Source organism: Megalobrama amblycephala, linkage group LG7, assembly GCF_018812025.1.
Source record: "Megalobrama amblycephala isolate DHTTF-2021 linkage group LG7, ASM1881202v1, whole genome shotgun sequence".
In the NCBI taxonomy this organism is placed as follows: Eukaryota; Metazoa; Chordata; class Actinopteri; order Cypriniformes; family Xenocyprididae; genus Megalobrama; species Megalobrama amblycephala.
The window spans coordinates 55,797,324-55,815,934 of NC_063050.1; the positions used below are offsets into that span (position 1 = coordinate 55,797,324).

An 18,611-nucleotide genomic window follows, 5' to 3' on the forward strand; every position below is an offset into this window, starting at 1 on the left:
TGAGAAGAAGGCAATATTATTTGCTTTAGTAATCTTATTTAAAATGACATGAAACTGTACATAAAAAAATATGTGTGTGTGTGTTTGAAGGTGTAGAGAAGCCTTTTGTCAGGTTTTATGAAGTTTTTTTTATTTTGCATGTTCAGAAATTCAGTTTTTCTTTTCGTTGCCTCAGGGCAACGTTGTGCGATAAGGGGTACTTTTTGAGGAGGTTTTAGACAGTACCTCTCATTGGCAACAATGTATTATAGGAAGGGAAGATGCAAGGTTCCTGGGTGTGCAGGAACACCCAAAGTGATGTGCAAAAATTGTAACATACACCACTATGTCACAGCAGAGATGAACTGCTTTTTGAGTGAAATCTTATCACATGAAGTACATTATATTGCATAGCACACTACATGATACAGACCTATGCATGTATCAAATTCAATACATCAATGTCTTTCAAGTGTTTTTCCCTTTTTACTTAATGATTTACTGAATTTAAAAAAAAAAAAAAATTTGATTTTGATGATGATTTTCTCTATGACTCTGTACCATTGTCACACAACGTTGCCCTGAGGCAACGAAAAAATATTTTAGGTTTGGGGGAGGGTGGGGGGAATTTTTTTTTTTAATCAATAAAATGTTCCCAAAAGAACCAAAAAATGATGTGGAATATTTTTTTTTCATGTGCCATCAACATGTGTGCAGTAGAGGGTTATGGTTAAACTTACTGATTTAGGAGAAACTCTTAAAAATAATGTGTGTCAGTCCTATATTTAGGACTCCTAAAAGTATTTAACAAAGCGTTAAAACTAGCTCCTAAATCTGAAAAGTTAGGAGTAGTCAAGAGGACTCTTAAATCACTAAGACTAAATCACAAACAATCCAAAAATGGATGTTGCCAGCAATCTGCCCAAAGACACTGAGCACCATTGAGGCGATAGGTGATAGAGCCTTGAGTGCTGAGCCCTTTCTTTATAAATGCAATAAATATTTTGATTGACTATTAAAATCTATAAGTGCTAATAGCCTTGTGGGCAGCTCAGGTGACCCGAGTTTGAGTTCCGGTGTTGTGCTGAATTTCGACCCCCTGCCAAATTATTATCCCCCACGTTGAAGTCGCTCCCTGATTGCCTAATCTTAACCCAACCCCTAATCCTAACCCCTCCCACAGACCTACTCCTAAATCTACCAATACTAGGGGGGTAATAATCTGACAGGGGGTACCAATCCCATCCCCACTTTCTCTCTCCCACTTTGCTCTTTGTCTACTCACTGTCCTATTATAATAAAAAGGCAAAAATGCCAAAAATAAACCTTTTGAAAATAAGAAAAGAAAATAATGTCAGATTACCTGTGGCAGTTGTTTTCATGTGTTCAAATGATCGAATAGAGTAAAAGAGTAAAACAAGCGTATTTGAGGGCTCCTAGCTCGGAATTTAGCCTAAACCCAGAGTACTTCCCTTTATCCTGGGAATAGGAACCAGCCGAGAGTGAGGAGCCAGGGTGGCGGAGAGATGCAGAAAACTGTAGAGGTTTATAAAACATCATTTTTCGCTTGAATTCTGCAATCTCGCGAGCTGAACATATACTTGTTTAAGTAGTGACACTTACATTTTAAAATCTTTATTTGAATATGGCAAAGTTTCTATGAATAAATCACTGACAGAGACTCCTCCCCCATCAGCCAATCATTGTGGGCAGAGTTATAAGCGTGTTGACATCATCCATAGCAACAAGGTCAACCCCGCCCTTTCTCTTAGCTTAAGACTTCTCTCTGTTCCTTAAGCCGTGCACACACTTACATTATTCATTATGATTACAGTCGATCAGGCTGTCATACAAAGAAATTATGAACAATGAAATGTTAATAACTGTTTATGTTGTAGTCAATGTTTGCTTTTTCCTGTCAGCTCTTTGGTTTTCTGTGCATTTTTTTTTTAAAAACCTGTAGCTGTAGGTTTTTTTTGTGCCATATAATTTTAAACCTTAACCAAGTTTAGAGTTTTGTTCTTCCCTCATATTTAAAAATTTAAAACATAGAATATTTTCCTAATGTCTTGATGGTTTAAACTTTAATCAAAGCGTAGGGTCATTAAAAACAAACATCCCCTCCGGGCGTCACTTTTGGACACTACTGTATGTTTTTGTTTAAAACACTAGAAGTGTCCATGGAAAGTTAAATTTTGACAGCTTCTCACTCATTTTGTGTTGTTTCTTGGCAAATTATTCAAACGCTTGTCCTCAACCTGTTGGCTTATTTCAGGAGGCTTAAATCTATAGATAGTGCTGAGTTAACAATGTTAACGATGTCCTTGTTAGTCCAGGTTAGTTTAGTATTAGCAGTTCAATGTTGTGTTTTGTATTGTGTTGTTTATAACTGTGCCTACATAACTGTATCTAACGAGCAATCTTTGATCTTAATAATTTATTACTTGTTCCAGAGCAAAACAATTTGGGTTAAGGGGGAAATTAAATTTCATAACTTAATATTTAGGCTATATTTAACTTTAACCCTGTAGAGCGCTACTTTTGTACATTTGACTAAATTGTTTGCTTGTGTTTTTTATTACTTTTATTGTGTTTATTGTTTGCTTGTGTTTGTGTATTTTGTAATGGCTATCATTGTTAATTTAAATATTGTTGTTCAATAAATATTATTTTATAAATAATATGCCGTTTTTGGTATTAGGGTATAAAGGGTCTGTCAGTAGTATCAGTGAAAGTTACACTATTACTCCGTTAGATGGCAGCAAAGACTCTCTTTATGAGTGAGTCAGAACAAGGAAGTTGTTTTTTGCGCTGTGGGAAATCCCATTAACTTTTAAAAGGTCAAAGGAGGCTTTCCTCAGCAGACATTCAAACTGATTTTTTATAATATGGACATCGACCTGAAGAATGAATGCTATATCAGATGCAGGTAATGCACTCATAATACCATAATATTCTACATATTACAATAAGCTTCAATGAAGCAACTCAGCGTTCCTTCGTTACTAATTCTGATGTTTTCTTGGGCTCAACTGTTAAACTGTCAACTTTGAATCCATGTTAGAAGGAAGTAGTTCTGCACAAAAGAGGGTTTTTAAAGGCACTTTGTTGTTATTTCTTATTTATTTACACACTCGTGCCGTCGAACTGTTGTATAAACGCAATATCACACTCGTAGCCGTGCGATATGGCTGTATATCAGCACGCTGTGATTATCTACAGCTATATCACACACACACACACACACACACACACACACATATATATATTATTATTATAAGTTAAAGTTTTATGAATTTGCAAGAGGAAGGGGAAGTTATTGTGATTCAAGATTCAAAATTTAAGACAATAATGTGCATGTAGAAACCATTCATAATCAATACTTCAGTATACCATAAAAAACAAGAAGTCCGTTTTGATTTCAAGGTGACTTTAATTTTTCTGTCAAAATGTCATGATTTATAAGTCTAGACATCAGCGCTCTTGAAATGATCATCTGTATCATGTAGTATCGGGGATCGATGCCACGTCTCAGTTTTGACTCATTTCCACTTCATACTACAGTATCATGGCAAAAGTTAAAACAAGCACATTTTATAGGAGTTGCGATCACGTACAGGATGGGGGTGAGCACGCTCTTTATGTAAACTAGAAATAGCGCCACGTAAGCGCCTGCAATCACTCTTTCTTTGAGCTTCGGCTGGTCATGTGAGAGAGCCCTTAAGAAGCGGCAGGTGAAGTAAGGCACCCAGCAGGTTAGGAAGATGATCACGGTGAGAAAGAGGACCCAATAGAGACGGGTCAGCCGCTGAGATGTGTTACCTGGTCCAGATGACGAGGTAGTGGAAGTCATTGCACTTTCGGCCTTCTTTGTGCAAAAAATCACAGCGATACTGCATGACAAGAAGATCACCAGCAGTAGCAAGAATCCTGCCAAGGTTTCTACAACTATTAAGGCTTGTCCTACTCCCATATCGCTTTCTATGCAGGCCATATGGTTCTGCCAGAGAATGATTTTGCCTGTGCGAAAGTAGGGTGAAGCGAAGAATGCCGCTAACAGCCATATTGCAGTGCAGGCCAACGGCACGGCCCAACGAGGGCGCTTCATTCGTGCCCAAACTGGTTTAAGGAGACACAAGCTGCGCTCCACTGCAATGGTGCAGAGAAAGAATGCGCTCGCGTACAATCCGAGGTAGGGCAGGTAAATGACCAGCTTACATACGGTTTCCCCCAATGTCCAAGTGAAGTGGTTCACCAGGTACGGCAGCATTAGTGGTGTGCGTAACAGCAGCACCAAGTCTGCAAGCGCCAGGTTAACTACATAGATCCGGAAGCTGTCGGCACTCTGCGCCTCTCTGGTTGATCCCCTATTGCGCCACCAAACTCGAACCCCCAGCGCCCAGATCACCAGAACGTTTAGAGAAACACCCACGATGAAGATCATTACGATCACGATCATCTGCAGAATGCGCATGCCTTCGCTGGGGTAGATGGTCGTGTTGTTGGAGCTTGAGGAGTCATTCATCAGCAGTTTGTCAGACATTGATACTCTGTGAAAATGCAGATGAGACAAGTTCACACCTAGTGTACTCCAATCACACATGGTTTCAAAGCATTTCACTCTTAAAAATAAAGGGTACAAAAGGGTGGTTTTCCCAGCGATGCAATAGAAGCAGAATTTTTGGTTCCCACAAGAACCTTTAAGTGAACAGGTCTTAAAAGCTTTTTTTGTTAGTGTGAAGAATATTTTAAAAATCTAAAGAACTCTTTTCCACTTTACACTCTTAAAAATAAAGGTTCTTTATTGCATCAATGGTTCCATGAAGAAACTTTAACATCCATAGAACATTTCCAGTGCCCAAAAGGTTCTTTAAAGTGGAAAAATGTTCTTCAGATTATTAAAATGTTCTTCACACTAAGGAAAAAAAACTGGTTCTTTTAATAACTGTTCACTGAAAGGTTCTTTGGGAAACCAAAAATGTTTTCACCTGTCTCGCCAGGAGCTATTCTATTCCATAATCTGTGTAAAGTCCCCCTGTAGTCAATGATTTTATTCCTCAAAATTCATCTTTGATCACCAAAATGACATTAAATATTTTTTCCTATGGGGAAAAAAAAAACTTAATGCCCTAAAATAGCTTACCTCATTTATTATACGTGGATCTATGAATATGCTAATTAGCCATGCCTCCACTCACACGAACTCAGAGATCCAATCAGTCAACTTATTGTGGTAAACTGCACAATGGTATCGTTTTTACAACATTGTACACATACAGTAAGGGTAATTAATATGATTAGCCTTTGCTTGACTACATTATCAAATAGCTAATAATGTGTTTTTAATGTTACACAAACCATGTCCTTCATCATATCCCCTCCTCCGATTCCTGTGGCGTGATCTTAAGAGAAAGGAAATCCCTACCATCTATGAGTGGCAAATGCTCCCACTTGGAACAATGTGCAGCCCGTGCTACGTATGCACTACAGAAGCACGTAGTTGATCACATTGAGCCGGGAGACACAGTCCAACACTCCATCGAAAGATGTTTTTATGTAGATAACTGTCTACAGAGTTTTGCAACACCTGAGCAGGCTAAAGGGCTAGTGAATACACTGAGGATCTGTTAGCAGAAGCAGGATTTGAACTACGACAGTGTGCATGCAATTTCCCTGACCAAACTGAATCAGATCCTCAAGAACTTGCATTAAGTTTGCATTGGATGTGTCAATCTGATACCCTTGGATACCAGAGTCGCCTTACTGACTATTCAACTCCCATGATGAGAAACAATACAAGGTAGTAGCGAGCCAGTATGACCCTCTTGGGGTCCTTGTTCACTATATCACTTGGGCCAAGATACTTATACAGAGTCTGTGGGCGAAGCAGAGAGAGTGGGACAACCCACTACTGCCAAGGGACATTCTTCAAACATGGCATGACTGGCAAAGAGAACTGCTAGCTGACCCAGATCACAATGCCCCGCTGCTATGTGAGCTCCCAGAATGACTCCCTTAATTGTAGTCGTCAAGTACATATTTTCAGTGATGCCTCCAAACGGGCTTACAGGTCTGTAGCATACTTGCACACAGAGGACCTGGTATTGAGGTGGCTTTTCTCACAGCCAGGTCAAGAGTAGCCCCCAAATGCCTGAACATTGTATCCTTTGTACTGTGGACAGACTCCACTACAGTCCTGACATGGCTTCAGTCAGAATCCTGCCGCTACAAAGTATTTGTGGGCAGCAGAATTGCCTAAATACAAGAACTTAAAGGTGCTCAGACCTGGCGGTATGTGGAATCCACCAATAATCCAGCTGACTACATCACTAATGGGAAGATGCTACAAAACATGGAGACAAGGACCGGAATATCTCTGGCACTCACCCTCCTGCTGGCCAAATAAAAATGAAATAAATACGGCTGAGAATCCTGCCGAACTGAAAAAGCCTACTTTTTGTAGTCATGTAACAGTTGCTGCCTGACCCACAACAGTTCAGCAGCTTTAAAGCATTAGTTGAAGCAGCAGGTAAAGAAGGGAATCCTTCTGCTGAGGATCATCAATTAGCGGAAAGAGACATTCTGAGTGTGATGGCTACCCTGAGGACATCCACTGTCTAGTGGCAGGTAAACCAGTACCATCCTCTAGCCATCTAATAACCTTGGCACCTGAATATGATCACACAGTTGGGCTCTTTCGAGTTGGTGGGATATTTCGCCGCAGTCAGCAACTGGACACTGATGTTATCCACCCTGTTGTCCTAGACTCATCCCACAAAATTACCCAACTGCTCATTCAGGACATAGATAAAGAGCTGTATCACTCTGGTTCTGAACAGGTTTTTGCAGAGCTCTGTCGTAAATACTGGATTTCACGTGGTAGGGAAGCCATTAAACAGCAGCGGCACTTATGTCCTGATTGTCAAATGTGGCGAGCTAAACCGATAGTGCCTCAAATGGCTGATCTCCCTTAGGCCAGACTGCAAATATTCAAGCCCCCATTCTCTACCGGAATGGACTGTTTCGGCCCCTTTACCGTTAAAGTGGGTAGACGGTATGAGAAACGGCATATTGTTTAAATGCCTGACTACTTGTGCCTATCACATCGACCTGTTAAGCAGCCTTGATACTGACTTGTTTTCGATGGCCCTAAGATGCTTCACATCACGCCGGGGAAAACCTTCAGAATTACTATCAGATCAAGGCACGAACTTTAAAGGTGGTAAAAGAGAGCTCCAAGAGTCATTCAGTCATTGGGTCCTACCCTGCAGACGGAGATGGCCAAACAGCCAATCCAATTTAGATTTAATCCTCCCAGTAGTCCCCATTTTGGAGGAGTTTGGGAACGTGAATCATATCCATCAAGTCTGCCCTATATGCGACGTTACAAGGACAAAACATTACTGAGGAGATCCTGAACATAGAAGGAATTCTGAATTCTAAACCTCTGGGTAACATCTCCACAGATATTGCTGACCCCAACCCGGTGACTCCAAACCTTCTTCTCATGGGGAGGCTTGACCCATCACTTTTAAGTCGCAGTAGATGGAGACAGTCTCAAATGCTTGCTGATCAATTCTGGACACACTTCACAAAGTACTATCTGCCCAACTTACAAACCTCTGGTAAATGGCAGAGGGACAATTGCAAATGGACATGGTCATCATGATTGTGGACCCACAGTTACCCAGAGCTCTCTGGCCAGTAGGAAAGATCACTGATGTTATCCCTGGGACTGATGGACGAATCAATTAAGGACACAATATATATCAGTGCCGTAGCATGCCTCATTAAACTACCAGCACTCCCAGATGTGGACACAGTTCCAAATAAGCAAATTTGACTGCAAATTTAGGGGCGGTTGTAACAAAGGACTCTTTATTAAACTAACACTCCAGGTAACAGATTTATAATATTAAGGGTTGCACTGAGAGTTGACCAATTAAATGACTCTAGACTGTTAGCACCCCCTTGTGAAATTCTATGGAGTATGCGGAATATTGTGTGAGTAATTTACCCGAGCCACATTGCTTTCTAACCAACAGTAGCCCTACGTCTTACTTTCTTTTGAAGCTTTGGTCAGCTTTCATGGATTGACTCAGAGATCTGAGAGCATGTGTGGTTAACACTGTTTCAGCCGGTGGATGATGAAAAACTGAGAGAGAAGGGAGTGTTTCCTATGCGTTAACCTATCAGTGAAGACAGAGGAGGGTTTTGAGCAAGTCAGTCACCATTCAGTCACCATTATTATACCGAATATCACCATAGAACTACATCTAAATATAGTTTCTTAATTCACGTGTCACAGATTTGCTGAATTTATTGCTTCACAAGGTCAGGGATTACAGATTACTTGAATGCAGAGGTAAATTCTATAAAAAACACGTTCAGTTGGAGAGAAAACGGGACCTCTGTTTTTTAGCAACTGTAAATATTATCCATGTTTTTTACATTTTATGAAGAAAATGTGATGTTTGCTAATGTTAAAAAATATAAACTGTTCAGTGTGATTTCACCACTGTATCATTGAGATACTATTATAGTTTTTATTAATATTTTTAAGGTTTTTATTTTTATATTTTTTGAGTTTAGTACATATTTTACTCATTTTGTTCTGTGTTTTTGTTATTTTTGTTTGTTTTTAAATGTTGGTAACTCTAAGAATAAGGTTTCATTTGATAACATTAGTTAACTACATTAGTTAATGTCTACATAATTGATTTATTTATTTTTTATCATAGTTGATGTTAATTTCAACATTTACTAATACAATTTTATTAGAAAGTTGTATCTGTTGACATTAGTTCATGCACATGAACTAACATGAACATGAAGGTTAGTAATTGCTGTAAAAATATATATTTCTCATTGTTTACGTTAATGCATTAATTGTAAAAAAAAAAAAGAGACTTTACTGTAAAGTGTTACCAAAATGTTTTTTAGTCTGTTAACTAAAATAACTCTGGATTCCACTCCTGTCCTCAACTAGACATATTTAAGCAATCATTCATATCTGGAGCACAAACGCTGCACAATATTTATCTTTTACTTAAAATTTGAAAAACAAAACAAACAAAAAACCCATAACCTTAAATATGAGCAATAGTAACAGTCATTCTTACCTTTGCAAACACTACTAATAAAGCAATATGTTCTCATTTATCATATGTAAATGATACTTACCTGAGACTGATCTAGCAGAGGCTTTTCTGAGCTCAATTGGCGTGTCATTAGTGTTTCATCTTTGCACCGTTGAGACACTGTAAGTTTGGTGGTACTGAAACTTCCGTATAAACAAACCATGAGATCAGAGTCAGTGATTTTCAGATGAGTTGGTTTGATTGTCACTATCAATATCCTGTGGCTTTTCTGTGGTTTCATCCCTTACTCACTTTCTGTGAGAATTGAGTTCTTCAGTGTTCTCACATAAAATGTAGGCTTGTTTTCAATCAACTATATACTGTATGTATGTGTTTTTGTTTAAAAAAAAAAAAACATGTTAACCATTATTGAGCCATTACTAGCCAACAAACATTTTATGCAAATAAACAAAAACAACAATTTGACTCACCTGTCATGCCTCTAATCAATGTGACTAACAACTTTATTTTTCAGGACTATACTAACCAGTAACCAGTAGGTGTCATGGTGTCTTTCCAAGCGAAAAGCTTCACTTGTGCAGTTCCATTCATCACCAATAGATGAAGCTGCTGCGCTACATGTGAAGTAGTAAGTGAGACGAGGACAGTTTGTAGAACAGTTGTACAGTTAATTGTTATCCATACATAATATTATTAATTACTACTTACAGTAGTGGCCAAACGTGATGTCTGGCCTGAAAAATTGACATCTTCACCCTTTATTCAAATATTATTATAAATGTGTTTTTGTAAGCACATTGTAAAACCTTTAGCTGTAGGTTTTTTTGCCCAATGATTTTGTCAGAAAACCAAGTTTAGTGTTTTGTTCTTCCCTCATATTTAAAACATATAAAATATTTTCCTAATGTCTTGATGGTTTAATTGAAGCATAGGTCATTAAAAACAAACATCCCCTCTGGGCGTCACTTTTTGACACTACTGTATGTTTTAGTTTAAAACACTAGAAGTGTCCATGGAAAGTTAAATTATGACAGCTAATCACTGTATCTCATTTTGTGTTGTTTCTTGGCAAGTATTCAAACATTTGTCCTCAATCTGTTGGCTTATTTCAGGAGGCTTAAATCTATAGATAGTGCTGAGTTAACAATGTTAACGATGTCCTTGTTAGTCCCGGTTAGTTTAGTATTAGCAGTTCAATGCTGTGTCTTGTATTGTGTTGTTTATAACTGCTATATAACACATTTTGCTACAAAAAAAACATTCTGAACTAAACATTTTAAATAATGTCTTTGAATGGTCCTGATAGGTGTGTTATATAAGTCCAATCAGATAATTTGCTTTTTGAAACATACTTTCATATTGAACTAACAGACCCTTCAATCCCAAGAGTCTTAGATTTAGAGCTGTTGCGCCATTATTCTCTAGTGACAGGGACATGATAATGATAAAGGTTATCTTAAAGATCTGGCTTGGTCAGAAAATAGTGCATCTAGGTGGTTTCTGTAGCAGCTGCTCATTTTCATGTAAGCATGAAAGGGAAGTTGCACAAGTCATTTCTTCACTATTGTGCCGTATATATGAGTAAAACGGCTTCTGGGACAAGAACGAGTGTAGGGCGGGGCGGGGCTTGATTTTGTCTGAGGGGAATTGATTGGATGGTTGTGGTTTGCTATTGGTGGATCTCATATGAGTGACAGGTTGCCCCGCCCTTGTCACCAGAGAAGAGATGCTGCAAGAGGGAGGAGAAGATATTCTGATTCAAGAATATGAATTTGACACAATAATAATGTGCACGTAGGGATTATTTATGATAAATACTGCAATATTCCATGCAAAAAAAAAAAAGAAGTCAGTTTTGAGTTCAAGGTGACTTTAATTTTACTGTCAAAATGTCATGATTTATTTGTAAGTCTAGACATCAGCGCTCTTGGAATGATCTCATCTGTATCATGTAGTATCGGGGATCCATGCCACGTCTCAGTTTGACTCAAAAACATTCCCCCTTCATACTCCAATATCATAGCAAAAGTGAAAACAAGCACACGTTGCAGCATCTGTACTTCCCTCGCCAGTGAAAGTTTGATTTCAACCTAATTCGAGCCACCTTTTATGCTAATTGAGTTCCTCATGACAAGAATAAATGAGAACCCATCACCTCATGCTCACGCCTTGCCCACAGTGTGGTTTGCACCCTGGACTTTCCAGAACCAACACAGTCTTAAATGTGAGATGCTAATGAACTTTCACTGATTAGGGAAGATTATGCTGGAGTTGTGCCATAATCATTCATGCATTTAGCAGATGCTTTTATCCCACGTTAAAAGAGGAACAAATAACCCTGTCTTGACTTTTTTTCCCTTTACGTCATGATTCACGCGTTCATGTCAGTTCATTTATCATTAGTGATGTTACAGTTGCTTTTGCTGATTTTACTCACAAAAAAAGTTGACGTAATTATTAAAGTACAGTTTAGGGGATGTCCAACTCTCTTTATTTGGCATGTATACTATATTTAAAACTAAATAAAAAGAGAAACAACCCAATTCTCACAGCTGTCGTTCCTCTAAATGATAAAATGAGTATCGCAGCTGTGACGAAAGCGTTTTACAAGAAACTTTCTGTGATCTTTAAATGTCAAGCATGTATGAAGTCAGCACATGCAATATGATGCATTTTCCCCTAACTCTCGCTCACTCTCCCGTCTCTCTCTCGCCCACTCCTCTATGTTTCAGTAAATTTAGATCATCGAGACAGGATGCTCTACATTAACTCTTTAGTGAACACTGAAGCATGTGTAAATTTCATAAACTCTTTGACCGTGTGTCCACCAAAAAGCATTGGTTGCTATGATACAAAATATCCACGGAAGTGTTAGTAGTATCTGATTTCTCAGATAGTTTGTTTCTAAATAATAAAAAAAGTTGATACAATGTAAAGTATTTGCTCTGGCTCTTTTTTTTTTTTTTTTTTTTTTTTTTTAGCAGTTGCAATAAACACAATAAAACCGGACAAAATATAACCATTTAACCATTAAAAACATGAAAAATCAAGGAAAACAAACAACGTCAGACAGGTAAATCTAGTGGTCCCGCGAATCCAGCCACTTCGCTTCTGAAATGCTTCTGGTGTGAGTTGACACCGCATAGAGGACGGAACAAAACCTCGCCAGAGCCGTAACACCCCGCAGACGTGTGCAGTGTAAACAAAGGGTTGCTGCTGCTGTAGATTATTGCTTATGCTGTTATTCCTGCTGCTGCTTCTGCGGTTGGTTATTGCTGCTGCTGTTGTTATTACTGCTGCTGTAGATTGTTGTTGCTGCTGCTGTTGATTATTGCTGCTGCTACTTTAGATTATAGCTGCTGCTTCTGTTACTGTTGCTGCTGCTGTTGCTGCTGCTGTTATTGCTGCTGATGTTGTTATTACTGCGGCTTCTGTTGATTGTTATTGCTGCGGCTTCTGTTGATTATTGTTGTTGCTGCTGCCGTTTTATTGCTGCTGCTGCTGCTGCTTCTGTTGATAATTATTGCTGCTGCTGCTGTGGTAGATTGTTGTTGCTGCTGCTGTTGGTTATTGCTGCTGCTGTAGATTATTGCTTATGCTGTTATTCCTGCTGCTGCTGCTGTTGATTATTGCTGCTGCTACTTTAAATTATAGCTGCTGCTTCTGTTACTGTTGCTGCTGCTGTTATTGCTGCTGATGTTGTTATTGCTGCGGCTTCTGTTGATTATTGTTGTTGCTGCTGCTGTTTTATTGCTGCTGCTGCTGCTGCTGCTGTAGATTGTTGTTGCTGCTGCTGTTGATTATTGCTGCTGCTGCTTCTGCTGCTGCTGTTGTAGATTGTTGTTGCTGCTGCTGTTGGTTATTGCTTATGCTGTTATTCCTGCTGCTGCCGTTTTATTGCTGCTGCTGCTGTAGATTGTTGTTGCTGCTGCTTCTGTTGATAATTGTTGCTGCTGCTGCTGCTGCTGCTGTGGTAGATTGTTGTTGCTGCTGCTGCTTCTGTTGATTAATTGTTGTTGCTGTTGATTATTGCTGCTGCTTTTATTGCTGCTGCTGCTGTTGCTGATTATTGCTGCTGCTATTGCTGCTGTTATTGCTGCTGCAGGGCAAATACGGGACTTGCCACTACAATACATGGGTCATTCTACAGAAACGTCCACTTTTCTGTCCCTAGACTTTACAGAAATATTACACTTGAAAAACACTTTAGGATTACAATTTTTTTATATTTTAATATGAAACAATTTGTTATTTGAACAAGTAAGCCTTCTTGAGCCATCAATGTGGCAATATTTGTCTTTTAATTAATTATAAAAATTCCAAGTGGCACAGAAGTGCTCGTCCCCACAGTCATGTACAGAGGGAAAGTGCTTTATTTTGAGCTCAGAAACAGGTTTTTCTACCATTTAAAATACAATAATGTATACTTAACTATCAAATATATGATGTAAATGACATAAAAAAAAAACAAATGCCGAATAAATATTATAAAATATACAATGAATGTAGTGGTGCTGCTGCTATTGCTGCTGTTACTGCTGCTGCAGAGCAAATACGGGACTTACTACACAACGCAATGCTGTGAGCAAGCAAGACATGCTGCTGCTGTACAATATAACGTACATGAATTACCCATAGCAGATCTATACAGGTGGCGCTGGGGAAGGTGGAGGGTTTCTGAAAGCGCTGCAACTGCTATAGCAAAAGTATTTGAAGGTTGAGCATCGAGCTCATTGGTTCCTGCTGCACATTTAATTTACATATGACGTCACCAATGCAAACCAATCAGATTTAATGTTATGGTATTAACCAAATAACCAAACGCCTTAATAAGCAAATGTTACTCAGCTCTTTTTGCAAACAACATTGAGCGCATTGTAATTACAATCTCTGACGATATCAAGCATTCTGTCACGTCGCAATCCCTCGCGCAGCATCGGATCCATGAGCGCGCACAGAGTTGGGCTCATTCCAGCCGCGGGTGCGCTTATGCAGTCATTTTTATTGATTTTAAAATACAAGTACATCAAACAAACACATCAAATTCACAGTTCAGTCTTATGAAACTGTAGCTTTTGCAAATGTCAAGTAAGCTGCTTTACTACAGAGCAAACAGAAAGGATGCCCATCACGCTCATTAACAGCAAACTGATTTTACATTCTTCTTACCTAAATGAGCATTATAGCTCATTTAAAAAAAAAAAAAATTGTAAAGCTATAATTTATTTTTTTAATAGTGCTCGGCATATCGCGGCCGCATGTGTCATATTAGTCCTGCCCCTTCTGCACCGTGATTGGATGGCTGGCTAAAGTGACAGTGATGAGCACTGCGTTTTACTCAAAGTTGGACATTTTTCAACTCTCTGTGTCCACAAGAACACACAGCTGCTGATATTAAAGTGTTAGTTCAGCCAAAAATGAAAAATCTGTCATTAATTACTCACCCTCATGTCGTTCCACACCAGTAAGACCTTCGTTGATCTTCGGAACACAAATTAAGATATTTTTGATGAAATCCGATGGCTCACTGAGGCCTGCATAGCCAGCAATGACATTTCCTCTCTCAAGATCCATTAATGTACTAAAAACATATTTAAATTAGTTCATGTGAGTACAATGATCCAATATTAATATTATAAAGCAACGAGAAGATTTTTGGTGTGCCAAAAAAACAAAATAACGACTTATATAGTGATGGCCGATTTCAAAACACTGCTTCAGGAAGATTCGGAGCACAAATGAATCAGCGTATCGAATCATGATTCGGAGCGCCAAAGTCACGTGATTTCAGCAGTTTGGCGGTTTGACACGCGATCCGAATCATGATTCCATCCGCTGATTCATTTGTGCTCCGAATCTTCCTGAAGCAGTGTTTTGAAATCGGCCATCACTATATAAGTCGTTATTTTGTTTTTTTGCCGCACCAAAAATATTCTCGTTGCTTTATAATATTAATATTGAACCACTGTACTCACATGAACTGATTTAAATATGTTTTTAGTACATTAATGGATCTTGAGAGAGGAAATGTCATTGCTGGCTATGCAGGCCTCACTGAGCCAATGGGATTTCATCAAAAATATCTTAATTTGTGTTCTGAAGATGAATGAAGGTCTTACAGGTGTGGAACGGCATGGGGGTGAGTAATAAATGACAGAATTTTCATTCTTGGGTGAACCGACCCTTTAAATATGCTACCAAAACAAAGGAAAAATATTTTTGCTCCAAAGTGAATAAGTGAAGCCTTCCTATAGCTCATGGTCATGTGTTTGATTCCCAGGGAATGCATAAATTGAATGCATAAACAGCTTCATATTTTTGTGGAAACCATGATGCATTTTATTTTTCAGGATTCTTTGATGAATAGCAAGTTCAAAAGAAGTGTTTATTAAAAGTCTTTTGTAACATCTGAACACCAACATTGAAAATAATCATAAATGTTTCTTGAGCATCAAATCATCATATCAGAATGATTTCTGAAGGATCATGTGACACTGAAGACTGGAGTAATGATGCTGAAAATCCAGCTTTGATCACAGGAATAAATTAAATTTTACTATATATTCAAATAGAAAACAAATATTTTAAAATGTAATATTTCACTGTTTTTACTGGATTTTTGATCAAATAAATGCAGCTTTGGTGAGCAGAAGAGATGTTTCAAAAACAAACCAAAGTATTCCAAACTTTTGATCCTATGTGTGAATGTAAATGTAAATAAACTTGGATCAGATATTAATGTGCGTTCAGAAGACTCAGTAGAAATATCAGAGTGTGACCTGCAGTAGAAACCTTGGGAATTACCGCCACCCACTCACATAAACACACGCTTACCTGGCCGTTTGATTATTACTGATCAAGCTTCTCAGTGTCTCGTCCACCTGTCACACTGATCTCATCTCTGAATGAAAACTATTTATTAACGTGTCTGTCATGCGGTTTGAGCTGCAGTGAAAAGGGAAGTGACATAATTGTTTATTTCTCATGGTTGAACATCTGGATGGGGGTGAAGAATTACTCACCAGAAATGTGCATGTTGTTCTTGAATACTCAGAATAGTGTTTACAAGCGCAGTGTAAGAGTCCTTTGCTTTATTTAGTTTTCTTCCTATCATCATTCTTACAGAAGACTCGACTTTGACTCGTAGTCCATGTTGAGCTGTGATAACCTTTGGGAAGAATCTTCATCCTGCGTACTGGAAGGTTTTTTTTTCTAACCACATCAATGGCGAGCAGTGTAGGCTGTGAATTTCCAGCGTTTAGGGGTGGCCCCTTTTTCTGCGCCACGTCCCCTCCCTCTCTGCGTCTCTTAATCTGTGCTCTATTTTATCAGCCACAATAACCACTCATTTTCCCAACCTGTCCTAACTGTCCCCAGAAAGACACACAGTCAGTTCACACACAAACACAGATTGGACACTTGAGTCACACTTGTCACAAAGCAAGTGTGTCACAAAGAAAGAAAGCATGTGCACACTTTTGTGACCTTGCAAACAGTATCAACTTTTTATATCTAGTGCATGACATTTATACACTTTTAAGTGTCCAAATATGTTCTGTATGTATGTTTACAAATAACATGTTTCCTGTTTCAAATGATATTAACAACTGGTGATCTTTGAACTGAAATATTAACATGAATGTGTCAGTATTTGATGTGTCTCTCAGCAGCACTGGAGCTTTATGAAATAAACCTCATGATCTCCAACATGATTTGAAATGATCCAAATGGATGAAGAAAATATGGTTGAATCACATGATTATGAATATGCATTTTACTTATATTTACATTTCATTAGTCACAGAAATGTTATGAAATTAAACTTTAAATTTTAAATTCAAAATCTCCAATGTGGTTTTATACACTACCGGGTTAAAAGTTTGGAATAGTTACAGATTTTAATGTATTGAGATTTTTTTTTTTAAATTATGTTGAAAGAACTCTCTTCTGCTCATCAAGGTTGCATTTATTTGATGAAAAATACAGTAAAAACAGTAATATTGTGAGATATTATTACAATTTAAAAAGTGTTTTCTGTGTGAATATAGTGTAAAATGTAATTTACATCTAGTGATCAAAGCTGAATTTTCAGCATCATTACTCTAGTCTTCAGTGTCCCATTATACTTCAGAAATCAGAAATTGCAGCTCATTTTAATACGCTATTTACGTTCAGCAGGTCCAGTTTCTCCATCAGAACGCCGGCTCAGTATTGGCAGAGGATGTTCACATAAACAGCACGACATGTGAGGAGTCAGACAGCTTTCGGATTTCATCAATATCTTAATTTGTGTTCCAAAGATTAACGAATGTCTTGTAGAACAACATGAGGGTGAGTAATTAATGACAGAAATTTTATTTTTGGGTGAACTAACTCTTTAAGTACAGTTTACCTTGATCTTCAAATTCAAAAAGTCTGCACCCACTGGTTCTTAAAGCATCTTGTTTCCTTCTGGAGCATCAGTGAATGTTTGAACCTTTTTTAATAGTTGTGTTTGAGTCCTTCAGTTGTCCTCAGTGTGAAAAGATGGATCTCAAAATTATTCAGTCACTGCTGGAAAGGGTTCAAATATGCAAAAGATGCTGGAAAACTGAAGAAATTGTGGGACCTGGAGGATTTTTCTGAAGAACAAGGGTCAAGGGACTCATGAACAACCATCACAAAACAAAAAAATAGTCATGGGTCATCCAGGTAACCACACACAGTATTAAGAATCAAGGGTACAGTATGTACACCTTTGAGCATGACTATATACATCAATCAGGCATAACATTATGTCCATCTTCCTAATATTGTGTTGGTCCCCTTTTGCTGCCAAAACAGCCCTGACCCGTCGAGGCATGGACTCCTCTAGACCCCTGAAGGTGTGCTGTGGTATCTGCACCAAGATGTTAGCAGCGGATCCTTTAAGTCCTGTAAGTTGCGAGGTGGATCCTCCATGGATCAGACTTGTTTGTTCAGCACATCCCACAGATGCTTGATTGGATTGAGATCTGGGGAATTTGGAGGCCAAGTCAACACCTCAAACTCATTGTTGTGCTCCTCAAACCATTCCTGAACCATTTTTGCTTTGTGTCAGGAGCATTATCCTGCTGAAAGAGGCCACAGCCACCAGGGAATACCGTTTCCATGAAAGGGTGTACATGGTCTGCAACAATGCTTAGGTAGGTGGTACATGTCAAAGTAACATCCACATGAATGGTAGGACCCAAGGTTTCCCAGCAGAACATTGCCCAAAGCATCACACTGTCTCCGCCGGCTTGCCTTCTTCCCATAGTGAATCCTGGTGCCATGTGTTCTCCAGGTAAGCGACGCACAGGCACCCGGCAATCCACATAATTTATCAGACCAGGCCACCTTCTTCCATTGCTCCGTGGCCCATTTCTGATGCTCACGTGTCCACTGTTTGCTCTTTCGGCGTTGGACAGGGGTCAGCATGGGCACCCTGATTGGTCTGCAGCTATGTAGCTCCATACGCAACACTCATCTGTTGGATCGGATCACACGGGCCAGCCTTCGCTCCCCACGTGC

The 18,611-nt window shown here is 38.8% G+C and overlaps 1 protein-coding gene across 1 annotated transcript; it reads right to left on the reverse strand.

The window, feature by feature from the left end:
* Positions 1 to 3,359: 3,359 nt before the first annotated feature.
* LOC125272968 (chemerin-like receptor 2) lies at positions 3,360 to 9,375 on the reverse strand. The gene is made up of 2 exons (XM_048198184.1): positions 9,163 to 9,375; positions 3,360 to 4,529 (listed from the first exon to the last, which is right to left on the reverse strand). Exon 2 carries the CDS (start codon positions 4,520 to 4,522, stop codon positions 3,533 to 3,535), a length of 990 nt encoding a protein of 329 aa, XP_048054141.1. The 5' UTR covers positions 4,523 to 4,529; positions 9,163 to 9,375; the 3' UTR covers positions 3,360 to 3,532.
* Positions 9,376 to 18,611: the final 9,236 nt, after the last annotated feature.